Here is a 20,500-nt window from a genome sequence, read left to right as displayed (position 1 = left end):
TTTGTTTTTGAAATTAATGAATACCTTTGAAAAAATCCCTTGATGCATGCAAATAGTCAAATACCACCAAATATTTTCTTTATATTAAACTTTCGATAACTTCAAACGAAAAGAATCAGGAATGGCCCTTTCCTATTTCATACCACAGACAAACATCTAGGTTTTAGACATTGCCAATTAAAATTCAAAAACCAAAGTGCTTTACAACAGACAACGTTACTTTAGAGAATGTTGCAATAATACTACAGAGTACGGTTGACTGAATAGACGAAATTGCCTTTAGTAACTAAACCAAATTCCTCAAGACAATATCGCAGGCTCGACGTTCGTTGAGCGAAATATCTTTAAAATAATTATCTTATAATCTGCTGTTGTTACTAGAATTATATTCAAGTCGTATAACAACATTAGGCAAAAAATTGCACATGACAAATAAAGCTTTTAACTTCGCGCCTACAAACATGCAACTTTACGCAAAACTATTTCAGCAAAGGCGTTTTCTCGATGTTATAAAACAACAAATATAAGTAATTCAAAACAGTTTAAACGGTGAACGCGGAGGGAAATAAGAATTTCAAATGAAGTTAATGACTTGCCAAATGCGTACAAAGTAAATATATCAGTATAGGTACCGGCCGATTTCAACATTTCAGTAGCAAAGTTCAAACAAATTATATTTGTTGTGACTTTGTAAGCGATCGACAAAAATCATAACAGCATTAATACAAGGTTTGGTATTAAGTATTGATCGATTCTCCATGGTAAGATTGAAAATTTTTTTGCAATATCTTACGTTAATATGAAAATGGCAGTGTGAAATAAAATGAATTGAAGCAAAACTCATCGGTTGTTTGAAAAATTCAACGTAGGAGGTAACATTACACGCCTACAGAAATATCATTTTAAACATGTTTGGATGAGTTCAGTGACAAATCTTCGTGTAGTAATGGCGATTCTTAAACAGGTAAAAAGCTATTTCTGGAATACCTGATGCATTATCTTTAATCCCGGCGTTCAAATCTTGTAGTTGAGAATGAAGCTCTTGTAATTTGCAGTTCGCTTCTTTCAGAATTGAATTGCATTGTGTCAAACTTTTCTTGTCCGTCGTAGCCTTTTTGAAATTTTCCGCTCCTTCCTTTATCTTAAGTTGCCTTCGTATTTCTACCTTAAGGTTGTCGACATCGTTGTATTTCATGTTAGAGTCGGAAAGTGTCCTTGGCATTGAGCGAGGATCCTTGCTCATTCGTCGCTGATACTCGCTCTACACACAAATTGCAGTTAAATTCAAGCAAGTTTCGCAATCAAAACACGGCGTCATGGCAAAGTTTACAGAAAGAATGCCATGCTTCCATTCATGGTCACCTTAATAATTCATACTTGAGAACTTACCATAAGCACTCCATCTTGATCCATCGTGTTAAAGACAGACGTTCATCGAAAAGTCAACGGCAAAATAAGTGTGAACTCTTCATTAGTGCTTCACGTTCGACTCTTATCCATCCACAGAATGTAAATAAAACTCTTGCGGAATAACTTGCTGTAAACACGTCAGAAGTAAACTTTTATAAATATAATATCAAATAAAGGCTTGGGAAAACACTGTTCGTGTGAATAGTACACAGATTTCGATGTAGTTAACACAAACGACAGTAAAATTGCATATATACCATTGACAGAATTGAATGCACTTCGGCAAAGACCACGAAGACACAGAAACACGATATCTTTATCCGACCGGGCTAAAAATACCAACGGTTATCATACAACCACCACCGGATAAAGTTCTCTCAGGAAAAATTAGAACAAAGGAAATAGCAAAGCGCAGGCTCGAGAAATATATATATAAAACTGTCATATGCAAATTATGACAAAATGAAGCCAAGCAGCATTAAATATTCATTATCGTATAAAGATTAAATATTTATACTTCAGCGGCCGGTTGCACGAAGCCTGGATAGCGTTATCCATTGGATAGCAAAAATTTTCAGACTTGTAAAAAAAGGTGTTTGTATTTTTCTTACAACAAAGAAATTTTGTTATCTTCGTAACAATATTTTATTTGAGTAATTGCACAGTTCAAATTGTATATTTTTTCTTATAAGTGATTTTTAAACGTTATGAAAAATTTGCCCTCGTGCAACCGGCCCCAGACACTTAACATGACTATGTACAAGTTTAACTAAGAACTATAGCATAGAAATAATAGTTTAGCATATAAAAATATTTCCTTGAGTACAAGCAAAAAAGATATAGACATACGGTATACATAAAAAATGTGTTTGTGTTTGAAACTCTATAGATACACTAACTAAAACACTCGGTATTGTCATATTAACCTATGTAAAAGGACAAAACACCAAATCAATTATCCTTCATTTTTACACGAGTTGTATTCCCCCAACTTTTCATCAAAATCTTTATTCAAGCTGTCTAGTTCTTCTTCTAAGGTATCGACTTGAGATTGTAAAGTCGCCATTTCGTCTCGTTGATCCACATAGCTCTTCAGAAGATCTGAAAATGATGAAGAATATTTTGTATAGTGTCCCTCCAACGGCTTCAAGGTTTTTAGAGAATTTTGACTGTTTCTCGGAGTAAAGAATGATACAGCTTGTTGTATTCAACGTGTGTTCATTTAACAATGAAAAAAAAAGTCGAAATTGTAGCCAGCAGACTAAATATTCACTTCCGGAATGCAAATATCGAATCATTATCTTCATAAATCTATTGTTTCTACATTCAGAAAACTCAAAAAAAAATTTCACGATGGGTGTAAAAAATCTTACCGTTTACGCAAATGCAAACAGTAGATCATAACAAATTACCGCTAAAATTTCAATCCTATAATCAAATTTAAGGCTAGACCCAGTCTTCCTCGAGAAACAAAACAAACAGCACGTCAGAATACCTTCAGCCTCTTTGACTTCCTCAAAAAGTTTGTTTGCGTTGTCGAATGTTTCTGAATTATTTCGATAAGACGACATTGCCTTGTGATAGGATATATTTAGTGTCGTCTCAATGTCAAGTAAGGTCGCTTTGCTTTCATTGTGTATCTGAATAAACACAGAATAACTAACATGAGAAATGAAGGCGATACGACAGCAGGGATAGTTTTCTAATATGAATCAGCAAGAGCACAGAAAGATTATTCATCGTTATAGTCCCAGAAAAAATAAGCTATTTGTTTTAGAAATGTCCTAATAGCACAATGGTGGTTTGGTTATCGTGAATCCGAACTGTCTTATATCACACACCTAAGGTTTGTGTCGGAAGCATAAGTAAATTACCTGTGAAACATTAATGATCAGCCCGTACGTCATGTTCGCAACTCTGCTGGCGTTCAAGGCAAGCTCCTTGGATTCGTTGAAACATTTCAAGCTCTCGTCGATATCCTGTATGGTTCTTTTTAACAACGTCAACGACGCGTTGCCAACCGCGCTAGCTTGCAAAGATTCTTTCTCGACCTAACAAAGTATTTCTTCAAATTATTTAAATTTTTGACGAGAAATCAAACGGAAAACTTAGACTTCTTTACACAAACAAATTTGAAAGGTTTCCCCCTAAGACTGGAAGCCATGCAACAAGCAAAATACCAGAGGGCACTTTAAAACAATCAATTCCTACCTCATCTGTGATTTGCATAATCTCCGCAACCATTTTATCAGTGGAGTTTTGCAACGTCCGTGCTTCCTCGCGCAGCTTGTGGGCTTCCTCAATTTTCCTTTCTATTTCATTCACTTGTCGTAAAGTCGCAAAAGAAACATTCCTAAGAAAAAAGACGTCGATAGATTGATATACCAATCATACCCTACTGTTTCTAGCACAGCTCATTCGTTTAGTAAAAACGTTTGAAAAACTTTTTTCAAAAAAGCGTGGGATAAACAAGTTCGTAACTTTTTTGGTAAACATTTTCCCTTCACGAAAATGTCGATTTTTAATGGACTTTTATTCGAAAATATCATCCATAAAATACACTTTAGAGAAAAGTAAAAGGAACGAAGAAAACACGGCATACAAAGCTTCAAAACAAAACAATCTTTACAAAACTCAACACGCCAACTTCATAATATTGCTCGAATACTAATGAAGTTCGCTCAAAACCTAATCGATCTTTTCAATAGAGCGTTGCCCAGTCTTCAAGATGGTTTCCAACGAATGAAAAATATAAATAAAAATCAATGTAGATGAGCAGGTACATGCATAGTGCTTACATTGCTTTTTCAGCTAGTTTCTGGGCTTCGGTGGCGATTTTAAGTCCGGCAGAGGCATTTTTCAACGTCTCGCTGACTAACTCGGGATCCACTTCGATATCGAGGATACGTCGCGATATATCATTAATGTGTTGCTCGGTAACCGGAATGGTCATTCCGAGCACTTCGCGAGCAATGATCGTAACGTTGTCGACATTGTCACGAGCATGCGCCATGTCGTCAAGGCTCGCCTTCACGTCAGCAATGGAGTTATCAACTTGGGTCAATAAAATGCTCGAGTTAGTCTAGAAATAGAGAAAGACAGAGATGAAGAATTACAGAAATTTTTGTATGATACTTGCACTACAGATCTTTGGTTATAGATCTTTATGTGACGTAGGGATAAACCTTATAGACTAGAGGCTACTATGCAAGTTCTTCAGCGAGGGAAAGATCACACAATGACATGAATAAATCTTACAGCACGTTCACTTGTCCACGAGAAGAAATTCATATTGTGATAAAAAAACTCATTTTACTTTTTCCTACAAATGACAGAAAAAGATTATCAATTTACTGACCTTAAATTCCTCAGATGCATTTCTCGCTTCGTGCGCTTTCTTTTCCATTTGAACACTTTCATTGTACACCAGTTGACTTTTCTCCCAGTTTCTGTCAGAAATGCCACGGGCTTCGGAGATGTTGCTTTGCGCATGATCCAACATGTCTGATGCATCATGGGATTTGAGCGCTGACTCGTTCACCAAGCGATTTATTTCAGTGGAGTTCTTTGGAAGAAGGATTGAAAGTAGATAGATAATAAATAAAATTTACGTTGTGAAGTTTTGACTATTGATTTGAAAGGATTTCTAGCAAAAATTTTGAACAATTCTATTGAACAACAAGCTATGATTAAAGTGCGCAAGGCAATAAAATTCCTATAAAAATTTGTAAATATTATATGGAATAGGAAAATAGTACTTTGTACCAGTCAACATTTCACCAGGTCATCTAAAAGACATCATCAACAAAACAATCACCCCATCTACCAAAAACATCGGTGCTCTTTACCTTTTGAGATGTTCCAATAATTTTTCGTTTTTTTTAACATTGTCGTGGAATTCTGGACGGAAAATCGAGTTCACTTCCGATATGGCCATAGTGATGTTATCTAGACGTCTCGTTGATTGTCCAACAGCGCCAATAGCATCCAGACCTCTTGAATTGTAGGCTTTGATCTAAATTAAGTTATTTACAAAAATAGTAAAATATCCCATTTCGTTTGTTGAGTCACGAGAAAATTTTCGGCTTCTATATGAAACAGACACCTCCCGTGATTTTTTTATTGCAAAGGGGGGGTGGGGGTGGTGGTGGTGTGCTGTAGACTTCTGTTCGGTTGATTATTTGACAGCTATCCAGCCTAGAAAATGTGTAGTAGAGCGAACTTGATGATAAAACACTTACTTCATCGTAAAGAGACGAAATATTATGGTAGTCTTTATGGGCAGTTTTATTTTCGTCTTCAATGTGGAGTAGTATTTGTTCAGCCCATTTCCGTAGTGTTGTGTAGTTCGCCTGTACAGGTGGTGGCCTTCTTGAAACATTAACTGTACCATCAAAAGGTTGAATCGCGTTCATCAGTTGATACTGAATCATCAATAAGCTTTCGTTGACGTTGTCTAACTTTTGCTTGATTTTCAACAATGTATTGTTTATCTACACGAAATGATTCATCACGTACAATGAAGTGTATAGAAATAAGTGTAGTGTCATTGAATAATCTGTTCTAATGTTTTCATCACAAATGACGTAATGTTGAAACATGGGTCTTTACATACGAGTTATCTAGGGTTGAAACACGAGCCGCTAAAATCTCCAGTCAAGTTAATAAGGAAAGAGTGACTTGTTGTTGAAACTTTGAATCTTAACAGAATCTTAATAAGGTTTTATCCTACCATTCTATATTGTTCTTGCTTCGTTTTCGTATTGAAAAAAGCTCCTTTAAATATGCGTTCAGAGTAGGTCAACTTTTCATTCAGTTCATTTAAAGTCCGGTTAATGTCGGCAACTGATGATCCATTGAAAGCCTTCAATATGCTGGTCACGTTGCGTTGAAGTTCGTTTACTTTCACTCGTTCTGTATCAATAAGTTCATACCAGTTCCTGTAGCAAGTTTCATTACACTCTATGCAAACTGGGAAAGTTCCTAAAAACGAAAGAAAATGACACTAAAACCACAAATTCTCATGACGATATGATTTTGAAAAATTTTTCGGCAAAAATCCGCGCTACAAATGCTATAAGGGCTGAAATTTTGGATAAATCATGAAATGAATATTTTTAGTCTCACACTACAATTCTCACGACTGGGTGCTCACAACGTGGTTAAACAAGTTACACAACATGGTTTTCACAACGTTGTTAAACAAGTTACACAACATGGTTCTCACAACGAGGTTAAACAAGTTACACAGCATGGTTTTCACAACGTGGTTTAAACAAGTTACACAACATGGTTTTCACAACGAGGTTTAAACAAGTTACACAACATGGTTTTCACAACGTGGTTAAACAAGTTACACAACATGGCTTTCACAACGAGGTTTAAACAAGTTACACAACATGGTCCTCACAACGTGGTTAAACAAGTTACACAACATGGTTTTCACAACGTGGTTTAAACAAGTTACACAACATGGTCCTTACAACGTGTTTAAACAAGTTACACAACATGGTCCTCACAACGTGGTTTAAATTAGTTAGACAACATTGTTTTCACAACGAGGTTTAAACAAGTTACACAACATGGTCCTCACAACGTGGTTTAAACAAGTTACACAACATGGTCCTTACAACGTGTTTAAACAAGTTACACAACATGGTCCTCACAGCGTGGTTTAAAGTTAGGTTAGAAACGACACAACATGGTTTTCACAACGAGGTTTAAACAAGTTACACAACATGGTCCTCACAACGTGGTTTAAACAAGTTACACAACATGGTCCTCACAACGAGGTTTAAACAAGTTACACAACATGGTCCTTACAACGTGGTTTAAACAAGTTACACAACATGGTTCTCACAACGAGGTTTAAACAAGTTACACAACATGGTCCTCACAACGTCGTTTAAACAAGTTACAAAACAAGGTTCTCACAAAATGCTTATCACAACAAGATTGTCACAACATGGTTCTCACACATAGAAATTCTCATGTTTTCCAAGTTTTTAGTGAACACATAGAAATTTTCATACAAACAGTTAATAAGCAGACTAGTTACGACACTAGCAACAACGTTATTTAAACTAACTAACATAAAGTGATATGCTAACACAAAGTATCATGTTGTGTATGAGTAGTGCTGACCAACTTTTAAATCAAGAATTTGAAATATGACTTACCAACGGCGTCCCAACGACATTGTGTGCATCGACGTCCGCCGTAAAATCCTCCAGCAGAACTTTGCTTGCATTGACATTGACCGTTTCTTGGATCACAGATTGAATGATTTGAGTACGTCATATTACAGTCACACTCTGGAGAAGAAGCAAAAGATATGGAGGTAAGTCGACAATGGTAGGTTTCCATGCGTTTGCACTTTCACTTTAAGAGCAAGCTTTATTCTTATCAAGCGCGTGTTTATGGAATCTCTGCAGCGAATAGTTTTCACAGTATCCACAAAGTTAGAATCACGAAGCATGTTAACTTCTAGAGAACTGTTTTTGCTCTCACATAAAGCATGCTAACTTCTAGAGCGATGTTTTTGCCTTCACATAAAGCATGCTAACTTCTAGAGCGCTGTTTTTGCTCTCACATAAAGCATGCTAACTTCTAGAGCGCTGTTTTTGCTCTCACATAAAGCATGTTAACTTCCTAGTGTTTTGCTCTCACGCAAAGCATGTTAACTTCTAGAGTTTTGCTCTCACATAAAACATGCTAACTTCTAGAGCGCTGTTTTTGCTCTCACATAAAGCATGCTAACTTCTAGAGCGCTGTTTTTGATCTCACATAAAGCATGTTACTTCTGTGTTTGCTTTCATAAAACATGTTAACTTCTGATGTTTTTGCTCTCATAAAGACATGCTAACTTCTAGAGCGCTGTTTTGCTCACATAAAACATGCTAACTTCTAGAGCGCTGTTTTGAAATCTGCATAAAGCATGCTAACTTCTAGAGCGCTGTTTTCTCTCACATAAAGCATGCTAACTTCTAGAGGGATGTTTTTGCTCTCACATAAAGCATGCTAACTTCTAGAGCGCTGTTTTTTCTCTCACATAAAGCATGTTAACGTCTAGGGCGCTGTTTTTGCTCTGATATAAAAGCATGCTAACTTCTAGAGCGCTGTTTTCTACCTCTCATAAAGCATTTTACTTTTTACGATGCTGTTTCTATCTCCCGTGAAGAGTACAAAAAGCATGAAGGACTTTTTACGTTTTAACAAAAACTGCAGTTTATTATTAAATATTCCTGGAAAAGTTCACTAAATCGTCTTGTCAGTAAACATGTATTTGACGAATGCAGTGACGTATCCAGCCTGCAAATTTGTTCGAACTATGTATATTTCAGATCATTGGCATCATTCATTTCTTTAGAAAACTTTTGTTTTTAAGTGCGTGAACAGAGAAAAATTAACATAGCAGGACCAAACTTGTGGGTTGGGAACTTCACTGGACGGATACCAAGATGTGGCCACGTATTTGTGTTAGTCTTAAAACAACACACTTGAGTACACCACGTGATCGATTGCAAAATCACGTGATCGATCGCAAAGCAACTTCAAAGTAACTCACCAACACAACCAATGCTCACTCCATAGCGTCCATCAATACATCTATCGCACTGCGTTCCAGTTACATTAACTTTACAAGGACAAATACCAGTAGTCTGTAGGAAGAAAATAGGCCATAATAATAGAAGATCATATGAAAAACAGTCAACGTGTTTAAGTTGAATTTTACAAGTAGGGGAAGATAATTGGAGGCGAAAGCAGATTCCCATGAAGATAAAGGCTAAATTCAATGCACATTTAGCTAAAGTAAGTTTTGCTTTTTTTCCCAGAATATAACTGTTTACATACATGATACATGTCAATACCTTTATCAGAATAATCTTTTTGATACACGAAAGTTTGCATCAAAATAATCTCTTAATACAACGAGATTAACAAAAACAATGCCAAAATTCCGCACAGATATTTTCTTTTTATTGTTGAAGATGTCAAGTTGCGCATCAATGTATAGTTTCTTGAGGCAATGATATGCAGTTGGTATGATTAGGATTGAATAAGTTTGTCCTCGTTACTTAATGTAAACCTTAGCAAACATTAACTCTGTAACTGCCTGTGTAATTGAATAGAAGTGATAAGCCTTGCACTGTGGAATACAAAATACAAAAGATTACATGAAGTGACTATCATTAACTCACCAAATTACATTGTAGGCTCAAAGAACCATCTTCGAACAGTCACACTCCTTACATCCGGTCGCATTTCCGTAGTCCCAGGCTCCAAACTTACATTCAGAGCAGTTCCGATTGACAATGTTGTCTAGGCAATGACACTCGCCTGTGAATCGATCGCAAGTGTTGTTTATGCTGCCTCTCGGTGAGCACAGACATTCTATAAACGGAAATGGAAAAAAGAAATTTTAACAAATAAATCATCCACTCCTCAAATATCATTGCTATCCTTGATACCCACCACGACAGTTCTGCCTTGTGGCATCACCGAAGAATTCGTCCTTACAAAACTCACAATTACTGCCGGTAGAGTTATTTTCACAGTTTGATGAACAATCGCCTGTTGTTCTGTTACATGTCAAAGCGTTGCCGTTACATTCGCAGGGAGTACACACGCCATCAACCTAAGAGTTTTAAAATTTGAAATTAATACCAGATAATATAACACGTTAAACAGGTAACATATACAGGAAAACTTGCTTTATCAAAAAAGTTCACAGATACGTATCATGACATATGACTGAGTATTAACCGTCTATCCCCAAGAACTGGGTCCAAACCATGCCTCCTAAGGAACTGGGTCCCAACCATGCCTCCCAAGGAACTGAGTCCAAACCATGTCTCCCAAGAACTCGGTCCCAGTCATCTCTCCCAAACAACTGAGTCCCAACCATCTCTCCTCAAGAATAGGGTCCTCTGTCAATAAGCACACGAAAATTAATCAAACATACCTCTGTCGGTACACCGAAAAAGCCATCAGCACATGTCTCGCATTGATTGCCTTCAAAGCCGAGCCCACAGCGACATGCAAAAGAGCCATCACTGACGAGATCACATGACACGTGACCACCATAACACGTGCATGGAAGGCAAGCATTTCGAGAACCTGATGTGGCATTACCATAGTAGCCTAAGGCGCAGCGTTCACAATGATCCCCTGCAAGGAAAAGATGATTTGTCAGCTCAAAAATTGAGATCAGAGCACCATACGAAAGTAAATAAAATAAAGTTTTGATTTCAAATCATTCGTAATGTGGACAATAAGGTTGCTTTTATGTACACAGTGAAAAGAGAAAGGAGAATAAAACATATAGTTATATAACATTAGACTCGACTGAATAAAAACTTGAGATTCAACATGAAATTTTGAATGCTAGGCTTAAGACTGGGGTTTCAAAATCAGATGATTTTGCCATGATGCACCGGCATGTAAAAAAATAAAAGCTACCATTAAAGCACACACTAGATTAATATAGACTGAAAACGAAAGAATTGCAATTTGACTTTATAATCAATCGTGCAAAAGACTAACTGACTAAGTGTGTCAGAGCAAACATGCTAGGCTTAGTAATATCAAATTGTTTGCTACGTTAGATCAAAGTAGTGAGGAAAGTCGACAAGATTGCTCAAGCACATTTGCAACAAAAGGCAAGTTTAAGCTTTGTAAATAAATAAACCTGTTGTGTTGTATTGACAGTCGATACAGACACCGGAAATAGGATCGCACTTATCGCTGTTTCCATTGCAGCTGCAGGGAACACACTTCGTATAAGGACCAGACCCTGGAACCAAACGAGTATAGCCATCTGCACATCGCTCACACGAGTCACCGGCAAATTCACCTGGACAATCACACAGCTCCACTGATTTTGTCATGCGAGCGAGGTAAGGAGCCTGGGAAGGATCCTTATACACCTCACTCAGACGCATGTTGATGATGGCGATCGACGTTGTTGCTCCTGTGGTCTGAAATTTGAAAGAACAAGCTTATGAAAAAGCGTCGAGCAAATGAGAACAAAGTGACTAGTTTAAGATAATACAAAGAAAAAGAATAAAAAATAAACATTTAGACGCTCAAAGCTTTTCTAACTTGATAATCTAGTCAAAATAGAAAACTTTTCACGATAAAGACAATCGCCATTATACTCTTTAGAAATTTAAATATACGTGCAGGAAAGGAGTGAGGACCATAGGTCACAAGGGTAGCAAGACCCTTTTCGAAAGAGTTCGGCGAGATCTGATTCAAATGTGAATGTAAATCTCCACGTAAGTGTCAATATGTCCAAAAACCTTTTCCAGCCGACAATTTCAAGTGATACAAAATAAAGCATACTCAAAAAATCATCTTGCAAACACAAGATTCGAGTTGTATTAGAAAGGGGCGAGATTTGAAAGCAATATTTGAACTTTATTTCAAAATAATACAACTTTTAAACATCGTCACGTCACAAAGTATAATTTTAAGAGCAGTCAAACATTTTATTGAACATCATACATTGAACATTTATTGAGTCGTTTTTGATTGGTCAATTGACTTCGGCAATAAATACAGAACACACCAGTGGAGAAAATAGTAGTTTTGGGCAAAAACCTCAAAACTAAAAAAAATATGACTTAGGCAAAATTGATGATGTATTCTCTATCTCTTGCTAAGATAACTCGAATCTTGAGTTCAAATGATGATGTTTTACGGAGTATGTTTTTCTTAAATGTTGATACGTTACTTACATTTGACCACTTAGCTCTGATCCATAATTCCTCAAGATGGCTGAGAACAAGAACCATTTCATAAGAAGAGATATTTTTCCCATCGGTATTGTTCACTTTCCATTCGCCTTCTTCCAAAAAAACCTATGAATAAGGCGACATTAATCTGTCTTTTTCACCCGAAACCTTTACAAAATATTCGTCGCTTCAAACCACATCTTTAATGACGATATCATGGTGATAGTCGGTGAAAAAATTCAAGAGCAAATCGTCTGCGAGTTGAAAAGATTCAATAAATCAAAATCACTTACCGAGAATTCAGTAAATTTATCGCTGGGTCTTTTGTCAAACCTATGAACCAAAACGCCATCAAACCATTTGCCTTTCAAAATTACATCCCCTTGTGTGGTATCAAATGGATTATTCATATTATCCTCCACTTTTAAATAAAAAGAAAGTCTGTGTTGATAGGCTCTTCGCTTGTCGCCAAGAAATTTCATTGGTGCTTTGAAGTATACAATCTCGGCCGTACTGGAGGCGACCTCGATCACTCCAGTATAAGAGTCGTTGACGAAATCGAATACAGCAGACTGGCTCGGTCCAAAAGTAGTAGTCCAGTTTTGTAGTCCAGTTATATCATCGGGATCGGATACACTGAGTTTAGTAAGTATACTAGTTTCGAAGGTATTTTTCTTGGTAGTGCAGTTGTTGGTTTTCCCAGAGCATTGACATTTTAAACAACCAGTAGGATGATGTTTGTCGAGACCGTAAAACATAGCGGATGGACAAGAATTACATGTTCGACCAATCACAAACGACTTGCAAGAACATTCACCGCTCGTCTTGTCACACGATAAAGAAACACTCCCATCAACGTCACAATGGCAGTTTTCACAACCTTGAGCAGAAGAGATTTCTTCGTTAAGATAAGTATTCTCAGACGAAAAATTATTCCCGAAGTATAATTTGATGACAGAGCATTTTTTATCCAAAATATATTTCCCAAATCAAAAAAAATAGCAATGATCGAAGAGAAATCATCTTTTGTCTAAGCAACATGATTTCTCAGATTTTGCTCATAACCAATGAAACATTAAACTGGTTTCGAAAACTTTGCTTCTCGAAAATTGTGCTACAGACATCATAACATGACAGCGACATCAAACTGTTTTATACTGTCAACTTCCAAATAACGCTAAATGTTTTTCCACAGAATGCTATACTTCACATATAATAAAAGTGAAGACTTACCATTTAGAGTGAGATTAAACGCTGTGTCATTACATGCCTCGCATTTTGGTAGTTTAACGCCTGGTAAACAAGGGCAAACACCACGATTGTCGCATTGAATATTTGTCGAATACAGTTTGTCGCATGAACAGGGCGAGCAACCGATTCCTCTGTCGAAACCAAAGTAGTTTTTTTCACAATGACTACATTGTCGTCCAACAACACCGGACTTGCACTGACATTTGCCCGTCAATGTATCACATAATGTACTGTTTGATCCTATCAAATCACAATTGCACCCTGAAAAATAGCAAACAATCGTGGCATTCATTACCGATCAATCGATCCAATCACAATTTCATAAACCTTATCACTTATATCATCATATAAATTTAAAAGTGACCTACTTTGGCAACCGCTTTTGGAAAAATTGTAAAAGCTAGGCGCGCATCTGTCGCAGTTTAGACCAACAATGTTTGGTCTGCAGTTACACTGTCCGCCATCTTTGTTACAAGTACTGCTGTAAGACCCAGTCTCGTTGCAAGAACACGATCGACCACCATTATAAATTGCAGTAAAGTATGGCGCCAAGGACCTTTGCACATCGTCTTTAGCCCGTGACCAGGTTTCAAAGGCAAACGCTTTTTTATAGTAAAATAGCGTGTTGTTGTCCGCTTTGGGGTATGTGAAGTTCAGTACGCTCGGTAAAACGACCAACTAAATGAAAAACATTTCTCAAAGTTAAATAGCGACCTGTTCCGTATATCTTAAGTTTTATTCCAAAGTCATCATCAGAGAATATGTATAATATATTAATCCTAACACGGTTTTATATGCAAATGAAAAACATGTGACTTGGACGATATGTGAACTCGCACCTTCGGGTACCAGTCCGTCGCTCTACCTGTTGGCTTGGTAGCTCAGGTGCGAGTTCAAATTACGTCCAAGTCACATGTTTTCATGTGCATAGAAAACCGTGTTAGGATTAACACATTATGTATATTTTAAGGTTGAAGGTGACTTGAAATAGTTCATATTTTATTTAGATTAAAATCAACTTCAACTTTTTCAAAACAAAATACCTTAAATAGCTAAACAGACACTTTTTACAGCAACTTTGCAATCAAAGTCGATGTTTATACGTTATTTACGTCGTACTATGCCACAAAAAATCGCGTTACTATCCTATTCTATTTTATGCAAACGCAAACACTTACAGAATCAACGAGAACGCTACTTGAGGAGCGAGCTACGCTATGACTTCTGGGTAATGAAGGCAACTCCAGCGTTATTGCATAAGGACCATTCACAAGACAAGCATCGCCGAAATGCAATGCATTTAAGTGTGAAAATAAAGTGGCGGTAAAGACAAAGGAATGATTTCTAATTAAGATGGCATCTTGACAAGAAAATGGTGAATATGGACTCAACAGGATTCTACGTAACTTGACGTCTTTCCAATCGATTGCCGTCTAAAAAAAGACTTGAACTCAATTATCAGCAATCGGATCATAAACTCACGAAAAATTGTCATGAAGAGTGGGACTTCTTAAAAACGTTGTTCTTCATTGGAACTTCTCAAAAACATTTCTGTGCCAATGTTCTCTCTCGTGCATGAGAACAAATGAAAGACAAATCAGACAGTTTGTCCGGATGAAAAATACAAAAATGGCTTTGAAAAACGCAATTGCCATGGTGAATATGGCCAAAAATAACCAAAAATTTGAGATACTCTGCATTTCGGGAAGACAACTCGTGAGGTTTCAACATCTGCTCCTGATTATAAGTGAATCAACAACTTGTATTTTTATTAGTTGATAACATGATGACTTTTGAAGTGTAGGAACAGTAGTCGACATCAAAATGAAGCCAATTTGAAAAGAAATGTTTCTCTCTCCACAAAGAACCAGATGATTAAGTTCTTGGGTGACATTTGGGCTAGTGTTTCAATTCTAAAACATTTCTTTTCAGAACTATTGAGTTATTTTTGTTCGTTCACCATGGCAACTGTACTTTTCAAGGCAATATCAAAAACAATGACTGAGCTCGCTAATGCTCTTCTTTACAAGAACTTGTCAAAAATAGTCATTGTCCGCAATAAAATTGTTTCCTAGTTGACGTACGTATTAATTTCTGTAAATCATGATTAAAAACTCAAATGCAAAACACAACACAAACCTGATATCTTATAATCAATGAATACACGGACGTTTTTGGAATAAAGATTTGGAAGATTAGAGAACGAGAATATTGTTCGCCATCGAGAAGAACACCTGCCTTTGAAGATGTCTGGTTGAAATACTGTAGATTAGGATGGAACTGGAATAAATATAATAAGAAAAAACATGATACAATATGGACGATGTAAGTCCGTTAAAACTCGGGGGGGTGCACGGAGTTGTATAACGTTATTCATTTGATAGCAAAAATCTTCAAATTTGTATAAAAGGTGTTTATATTTTTCTTACGACAGAGAAATCTCGTATTCTTCGAAACCATATTATATTTCAATGATTGTTCGGTCCGAATCTTATACTTTTTGCTTTTTAAAAGGTTTCATAAAATTTTAAAAATTGCTATCAAATGGATAACGCTATCCAGGCTTTGTGCAACCGGCCCCAGGTGTGAAATTTATGTCGCTATCATCTAACCTGTTCTGCTTCGAAAGTAGACTCGATCACACCTGGAATGTACGAGTTGGCTTCTAAAACGTTGCATTTTGAACCAGAGAACTTATTACGACAGTTACAATGGCCTTTTGTTTGATCGCACGTGAGATTGACAGAGCCAACACGTGAACACGAACAATCTTTACAGGGAATGACGTTTGAGAACGTTAGATTGTAATAACCATCCTAAGAATAAATATGAAATCAGACACAGAAAAAAAATAGTTGTAAAAAAGTTTATGAAAACTGGCATCAAGTATATGAAAACCGGCATCATGTAAAAACAACAGCAGTTTTAAATGCTCATTTGGTTCTCACAACATGATTATCACAACATGGTTCTCACAACATGGTTCTCATAACATGGTTCTCACAACATAGTTCTCACAACATAGTTGTGAATAACATGGTTTCTAGCTTTACATGGTTCTCATAACATGGTTCTCATAACATGGTTCTCACATGATTTCTCATAACAATCGTTATAGTTATCGTTCCATTGTGCATGTTCATTCTCGTTGTCATTCTAACAACATGGTTCTCATAACATGATTATCACAACAAACTGCTTAACAAAATATGGCTCACTATGAGATAATCTAAACTAAACTCACACTAACACTTGTGTTTTTACAAATCGGCAACACCCACTGGACTCAATATTAAAACCGTAATTAAGTGTGCCAAATGCATAAGTCACCAATGCACTTTTGTGATAGTCTGAAGAGCCCATTGTAATATACATATCGTGGATAATAAAATCAGTCATAACTCCGGTACTCCGGTGAACAGCATTATTAACCAACCAAACGTTTTTCTTACCTCACATTTCGTGCATTCAATGCCAACCAGATGATCTACATGGACATTGACCGGTTACTTGATCACATACAACAGAACCGTTCACTGTTCCAGCACTTTGACAAATGCATTCTATGACCATAATCAAATATATCGGTCGGTACGTTCTAATGATTCGATGCAACTTCTAGATTCGTTTACTCGGTGAGAATATAGTTGGTCGGTTCTTTAGGTTTACGTATAGTTATGATTAGATGACATTTTTCAATGGTATCTTTAGGTTGTTCATTGGTACTATTAAATTTGCCAGCTTCGGACCAAGATATGGCCAATAGGTTGTTTGGTATGTATATATTTAGAATGTTAGTTGATACTTTTGGTTTATACATATAGATGGTTGTGGTACTTTATATGGTTGGTCTTTAAGGTTTACATCTGTATATGGTCGTTTGGTACCTTTGATTGGTACGTTTAAAAGGTAGATAGGTAATTTTCGGGTAATTTTAGATTCGTTTGTACCATTCCGTGGTCGGTCGGTTCTTTGGTTTACACTTTTAGAAAGTTGATTAAAACTTTTGCTGGTAGCTACACGAGGTTTACATGGTTTACATAAGCGGTTTCTGATTGCTTCGTGGAAGATTCTTCCTTCGGGCTCCAGAAAACTTACTATTATTAAGAGATTTCTAGACGAAGGGCCTAATCGTTAAAAACGTCACGGAACCATTCACAAATCATTCAGACTGTCGACCATAGACGAATAGCAAAGCTAATTACTACTCACTTTGACAACCGCTAGGATTATCACCAGACAAATTCCAAAACTCGTCCTTACATCGGTCGCACCTTCGCCCGGTCACATTTGCCTTGCAGTCACATTGTCCGGTCGTCTGGTCACACACATCGCTACCAGGTTCACCAGTTATACCAAAGGAATTACAATTACATGCTAAAAAAAATACGCTTTTAAATTTTTGTAAATCCAGATACAATGAGCACTTTATATGAAGCTGAATAAGAATTATAAGCAGTTACACCTGCAAGGATGGTCAATCACCTCCCAAGATTTTCCATAAGTATAGGGATAAGGGGGGTTTTAAAGTAAATGGTTTGAACCCGGGAGTATTGTTACATGTTTGTAAATGTAGATCGTCCAGGTTGGTATAGTCCTGAGAAGGACTGTTTTTGTTGTTGTTGACTGACGTTTCGACAACCTTAGCGGTAGTCATCTTCAGAGTCAAATGGGGGTTTTAATGTTCATTTACATTACATATCTTAACTTAAATCGGTAATTTTACAATTTATTTGCTCTTTGTCATCAGTTCCAACAGTAGCACTTAGATTGCCATAAAACTACAGAAAAAAATCCAGGGGGGGGGGAATGTCCCGACGATGGAAATTCAATGATTTTTAAGTGTAAAACATTTGAAAAACTACAGCTACATCCAAAAAGTTTCTCCCCACTTCTCAAAACACATTTGCACTGAAATAACAAGACTGTTTATGTGCTAAGAATTGCAACTTAAGGCTCAATATTTTCCTCTTTCGAATGCCTGAAATGATGCATACACTGACCTTGACATCTATCTGGATGCACAACAGGTAGCAACTTTTCATAGAAATATGGTAAGCACTGCTCACATGAATCACCAGTTGTATAGTCAGAGCAATTCTTGCACACACCTCGACCTTTTTCTTCATCATATTCACACATTGATGAATGGTTGTTGCATTCACAAGCTTGAATAGAAAAATGAATGGTTAACTTCATCGAGGGCAAATGTGGTGGAACTTATATATAATTACTTCATGAAAATGTTAACAAGAATTAATCAGTGATGGACACTTGGAGGGAAGAGGTGATTCATGGTTAATAAACATAATATAAAAAAGTCCTGGGGCTAGTTGCACAATGTCTGGATAGGGTTATCCATTGGATAGCACAAATTTTCAAATTTATACAAAAGGCTTTTTTATTTGTCTTACAACTAAGAAATTTTGTAATCTTAGAAACAATATTTTATTTCAGTGATTGCTCAGTTCGAATCTTATACTTCTTGCTTTTTAAATGGTTTTATTAAAGTTAAAAATTGCTTTTTAGTGGAGAACGCTATCCATTGGATAACGCTATCCAGGCTTTGTGCAACTGGCCACTGGTAACTCCAGCATTGTCATTGAACTTATGCTAAAATGTGACTGACATCAAGTTCCTAGGTCCATGAAATGTAGTATGTGAAAAATGTGCTACTTTTAATTGTTTTAATGCATTTCTAATACCTGTGCAAGCTTTTCCTGGCTCATATTTCTCTTGATTATACAATGAAAGACATTTTCCACAATTGTCACCAGTTGTGTTTTTCAAGCAGTTGCATTTCCATCTTTCCTGTACAAAATCATTGACATAAGTCAAATTTATACACAACATCAAGTGTAAACTCTGTGTTGATGAAAAAGACTAACATTAACCATGGTGCTAACAGGTTTGAGCAATTTGCATACCCATTGCAGTGTGGGCATGCAAAATATTTTAGAGTAGCACTGGAAAAGCACCTTTTCCAATGACTATCATTCTTTGTTGAAAAATCAACTTTACCTTAGCATCACATTCAGCAGATTGACCATTACAAAAGCAACTTCCACGAATTTGCCAATCTTTAACAGCAAAAAAGTAATTTCTTCCATCAGCTCTTTGCCTATCAAAGAGACGCGGTACCTGAAATTTGACCAACACCATCCGAAAGCTGGTAGCTAAGAATTCTCTTTGCAAACTATAGTTACGACGTATGCTTGCAGCAAACTGTGAGTCTCTCCAAGGCTGATATGATACCTAAATAAAAAAATAGTCAAATGTGATTTATACATCCAGACTGTGATTTTTTTGCAAAAATTAATATTCATCAGGAAAGAAACCTTAAATTGTGTATCCATCAAGTCAAAACATTGCACATTGAATCCATTACGATTCTTTTCTTGGGTTCCTGACATGTTGAAGTAGGTCTTGCAGTCAGTTGAAAAATATGCCAAAATTTGCCAAGTTGACCCATCATCAGCGCTTTTGGAGAAGTACATGGCCGCTGGAGAGCTGTATGCAAAAGTAGCCGTAATTGCAACGAAGAAGTATGCGTGTCCCAAATTCAACTCAAGCACTACATTTTCTACTAAGTTTTCCGATTTCCAGTAGCTGTTATCCGCATTAGCGCCACTGTCTATGGTTAGATTTACACCACGATATGTCGATGGTATAGCATTGTTGCATTGAAAACAATTCCCGTTGACGCAATAATCTTCGTTTCCATTCAACCCGCAAGTCGAATTTGCGATAATTGTTGCACCTTTAACTGTCTCAAGATCCCAGTTCGGTGGAAAACACGAGTCTTTCGTACAAATATTCGAATTACCAATTCCAAAGGACATGCACGTAAGAATAACTATAAGCACAAGACTACTATTCATATCTGTACTTTTCGCGACGTTCTCTCGACTCTAAAAGGTTTCTTTTACTATATCCCATTATAGGCAACAAGCAATGGCCAAGTTGGCTTTGTGATCTCATAAATTCCAATACAGGACGGTAGAACCATGAAAATTTCTTGTTTTACTTGTAATTTCCATAAGAAAGTGCCTTCGGTTAAGCAACGTGCGTGTATGGAGACTTTACAACAACGTGATAAT

At 36.7% G+C, this 20,500-nt stretch overlaps 1 protein-coding gene across 1 annotated transcript; it reads right to left on the bottom strand.

Moving 5' to 3' along the window:
- Positions 1-2,067: 2,067 nt before the first annotated feature.
- LOC124438716 (laminin subunit beta-1-like) lies at positions 2,068-20,485 on the bottom strand. The gene is made up of 29 exons (XM_046988916.1): positions 19,739-20,485; positions 19,422-19,655; positions 19,106-19,211; positions 18,404-18,568; positions 17,613-17,777; positions 16,880-16,963; positions 16,731-16,750; positions 16,013-16,216; positions 15,540-15,680; positions 14,579-14,833; positions 13,769-14,078; positions 13,383-13,661; positions 12,443-13,029; positions 12,153-12,275; positions 11,102-11,390; positions 10,376-10,581; positions 9,886-10,048; positions 9,632-9,804; positions 8,978-9,071; positions 7,590-7,724; positions 6,143-6,393; positions 5,652-5,903; positions 5,262-5,425; positions 4,769-4,979; positions 4,209-4,492; positions 3,622-3,763; positions 3,285-3,461; positions 2,906-3,050; positions 2,068-2,511 (listed from the first exon to the last, which is right to left on the bottom strand). Exons 1-29 carry the CDS (start codon positions 20,279-20,281, stop codon positions 2,366-2,368), a joined length of 6,048 nt encoding a protein of 2,015 aa, XP_046844872.1. The 5' UTR covers positions 20,282-20,485; the 3' UTR covers positions 2,068-2,365.
- Positions 20,486-20,500: the final 15 nt, after the last annotated feature.

Source organism: Xenia sp. Carnegie-2017, unplaced genomic scaffold (genome assembly GCF_021976095.1).
Source record: "Xenia sp. Carnegie-2017 unplaced genomic scaffold, XeniaSp_v1 HiC_scaffold_19, whole genome shotgun sequence".
NCBI lineage: Eukaryota > Metazoa > Cnidaria > Anthozoa > Malacalcyonacea > Xeniidae > Xenia > Xenia sp. Carnegie-2017.
The sequence above is the reverse complement of the archived record's forward strand: the minus strand, read 5'-3'. Positions and strand labels throughout refer to the sequence as shown.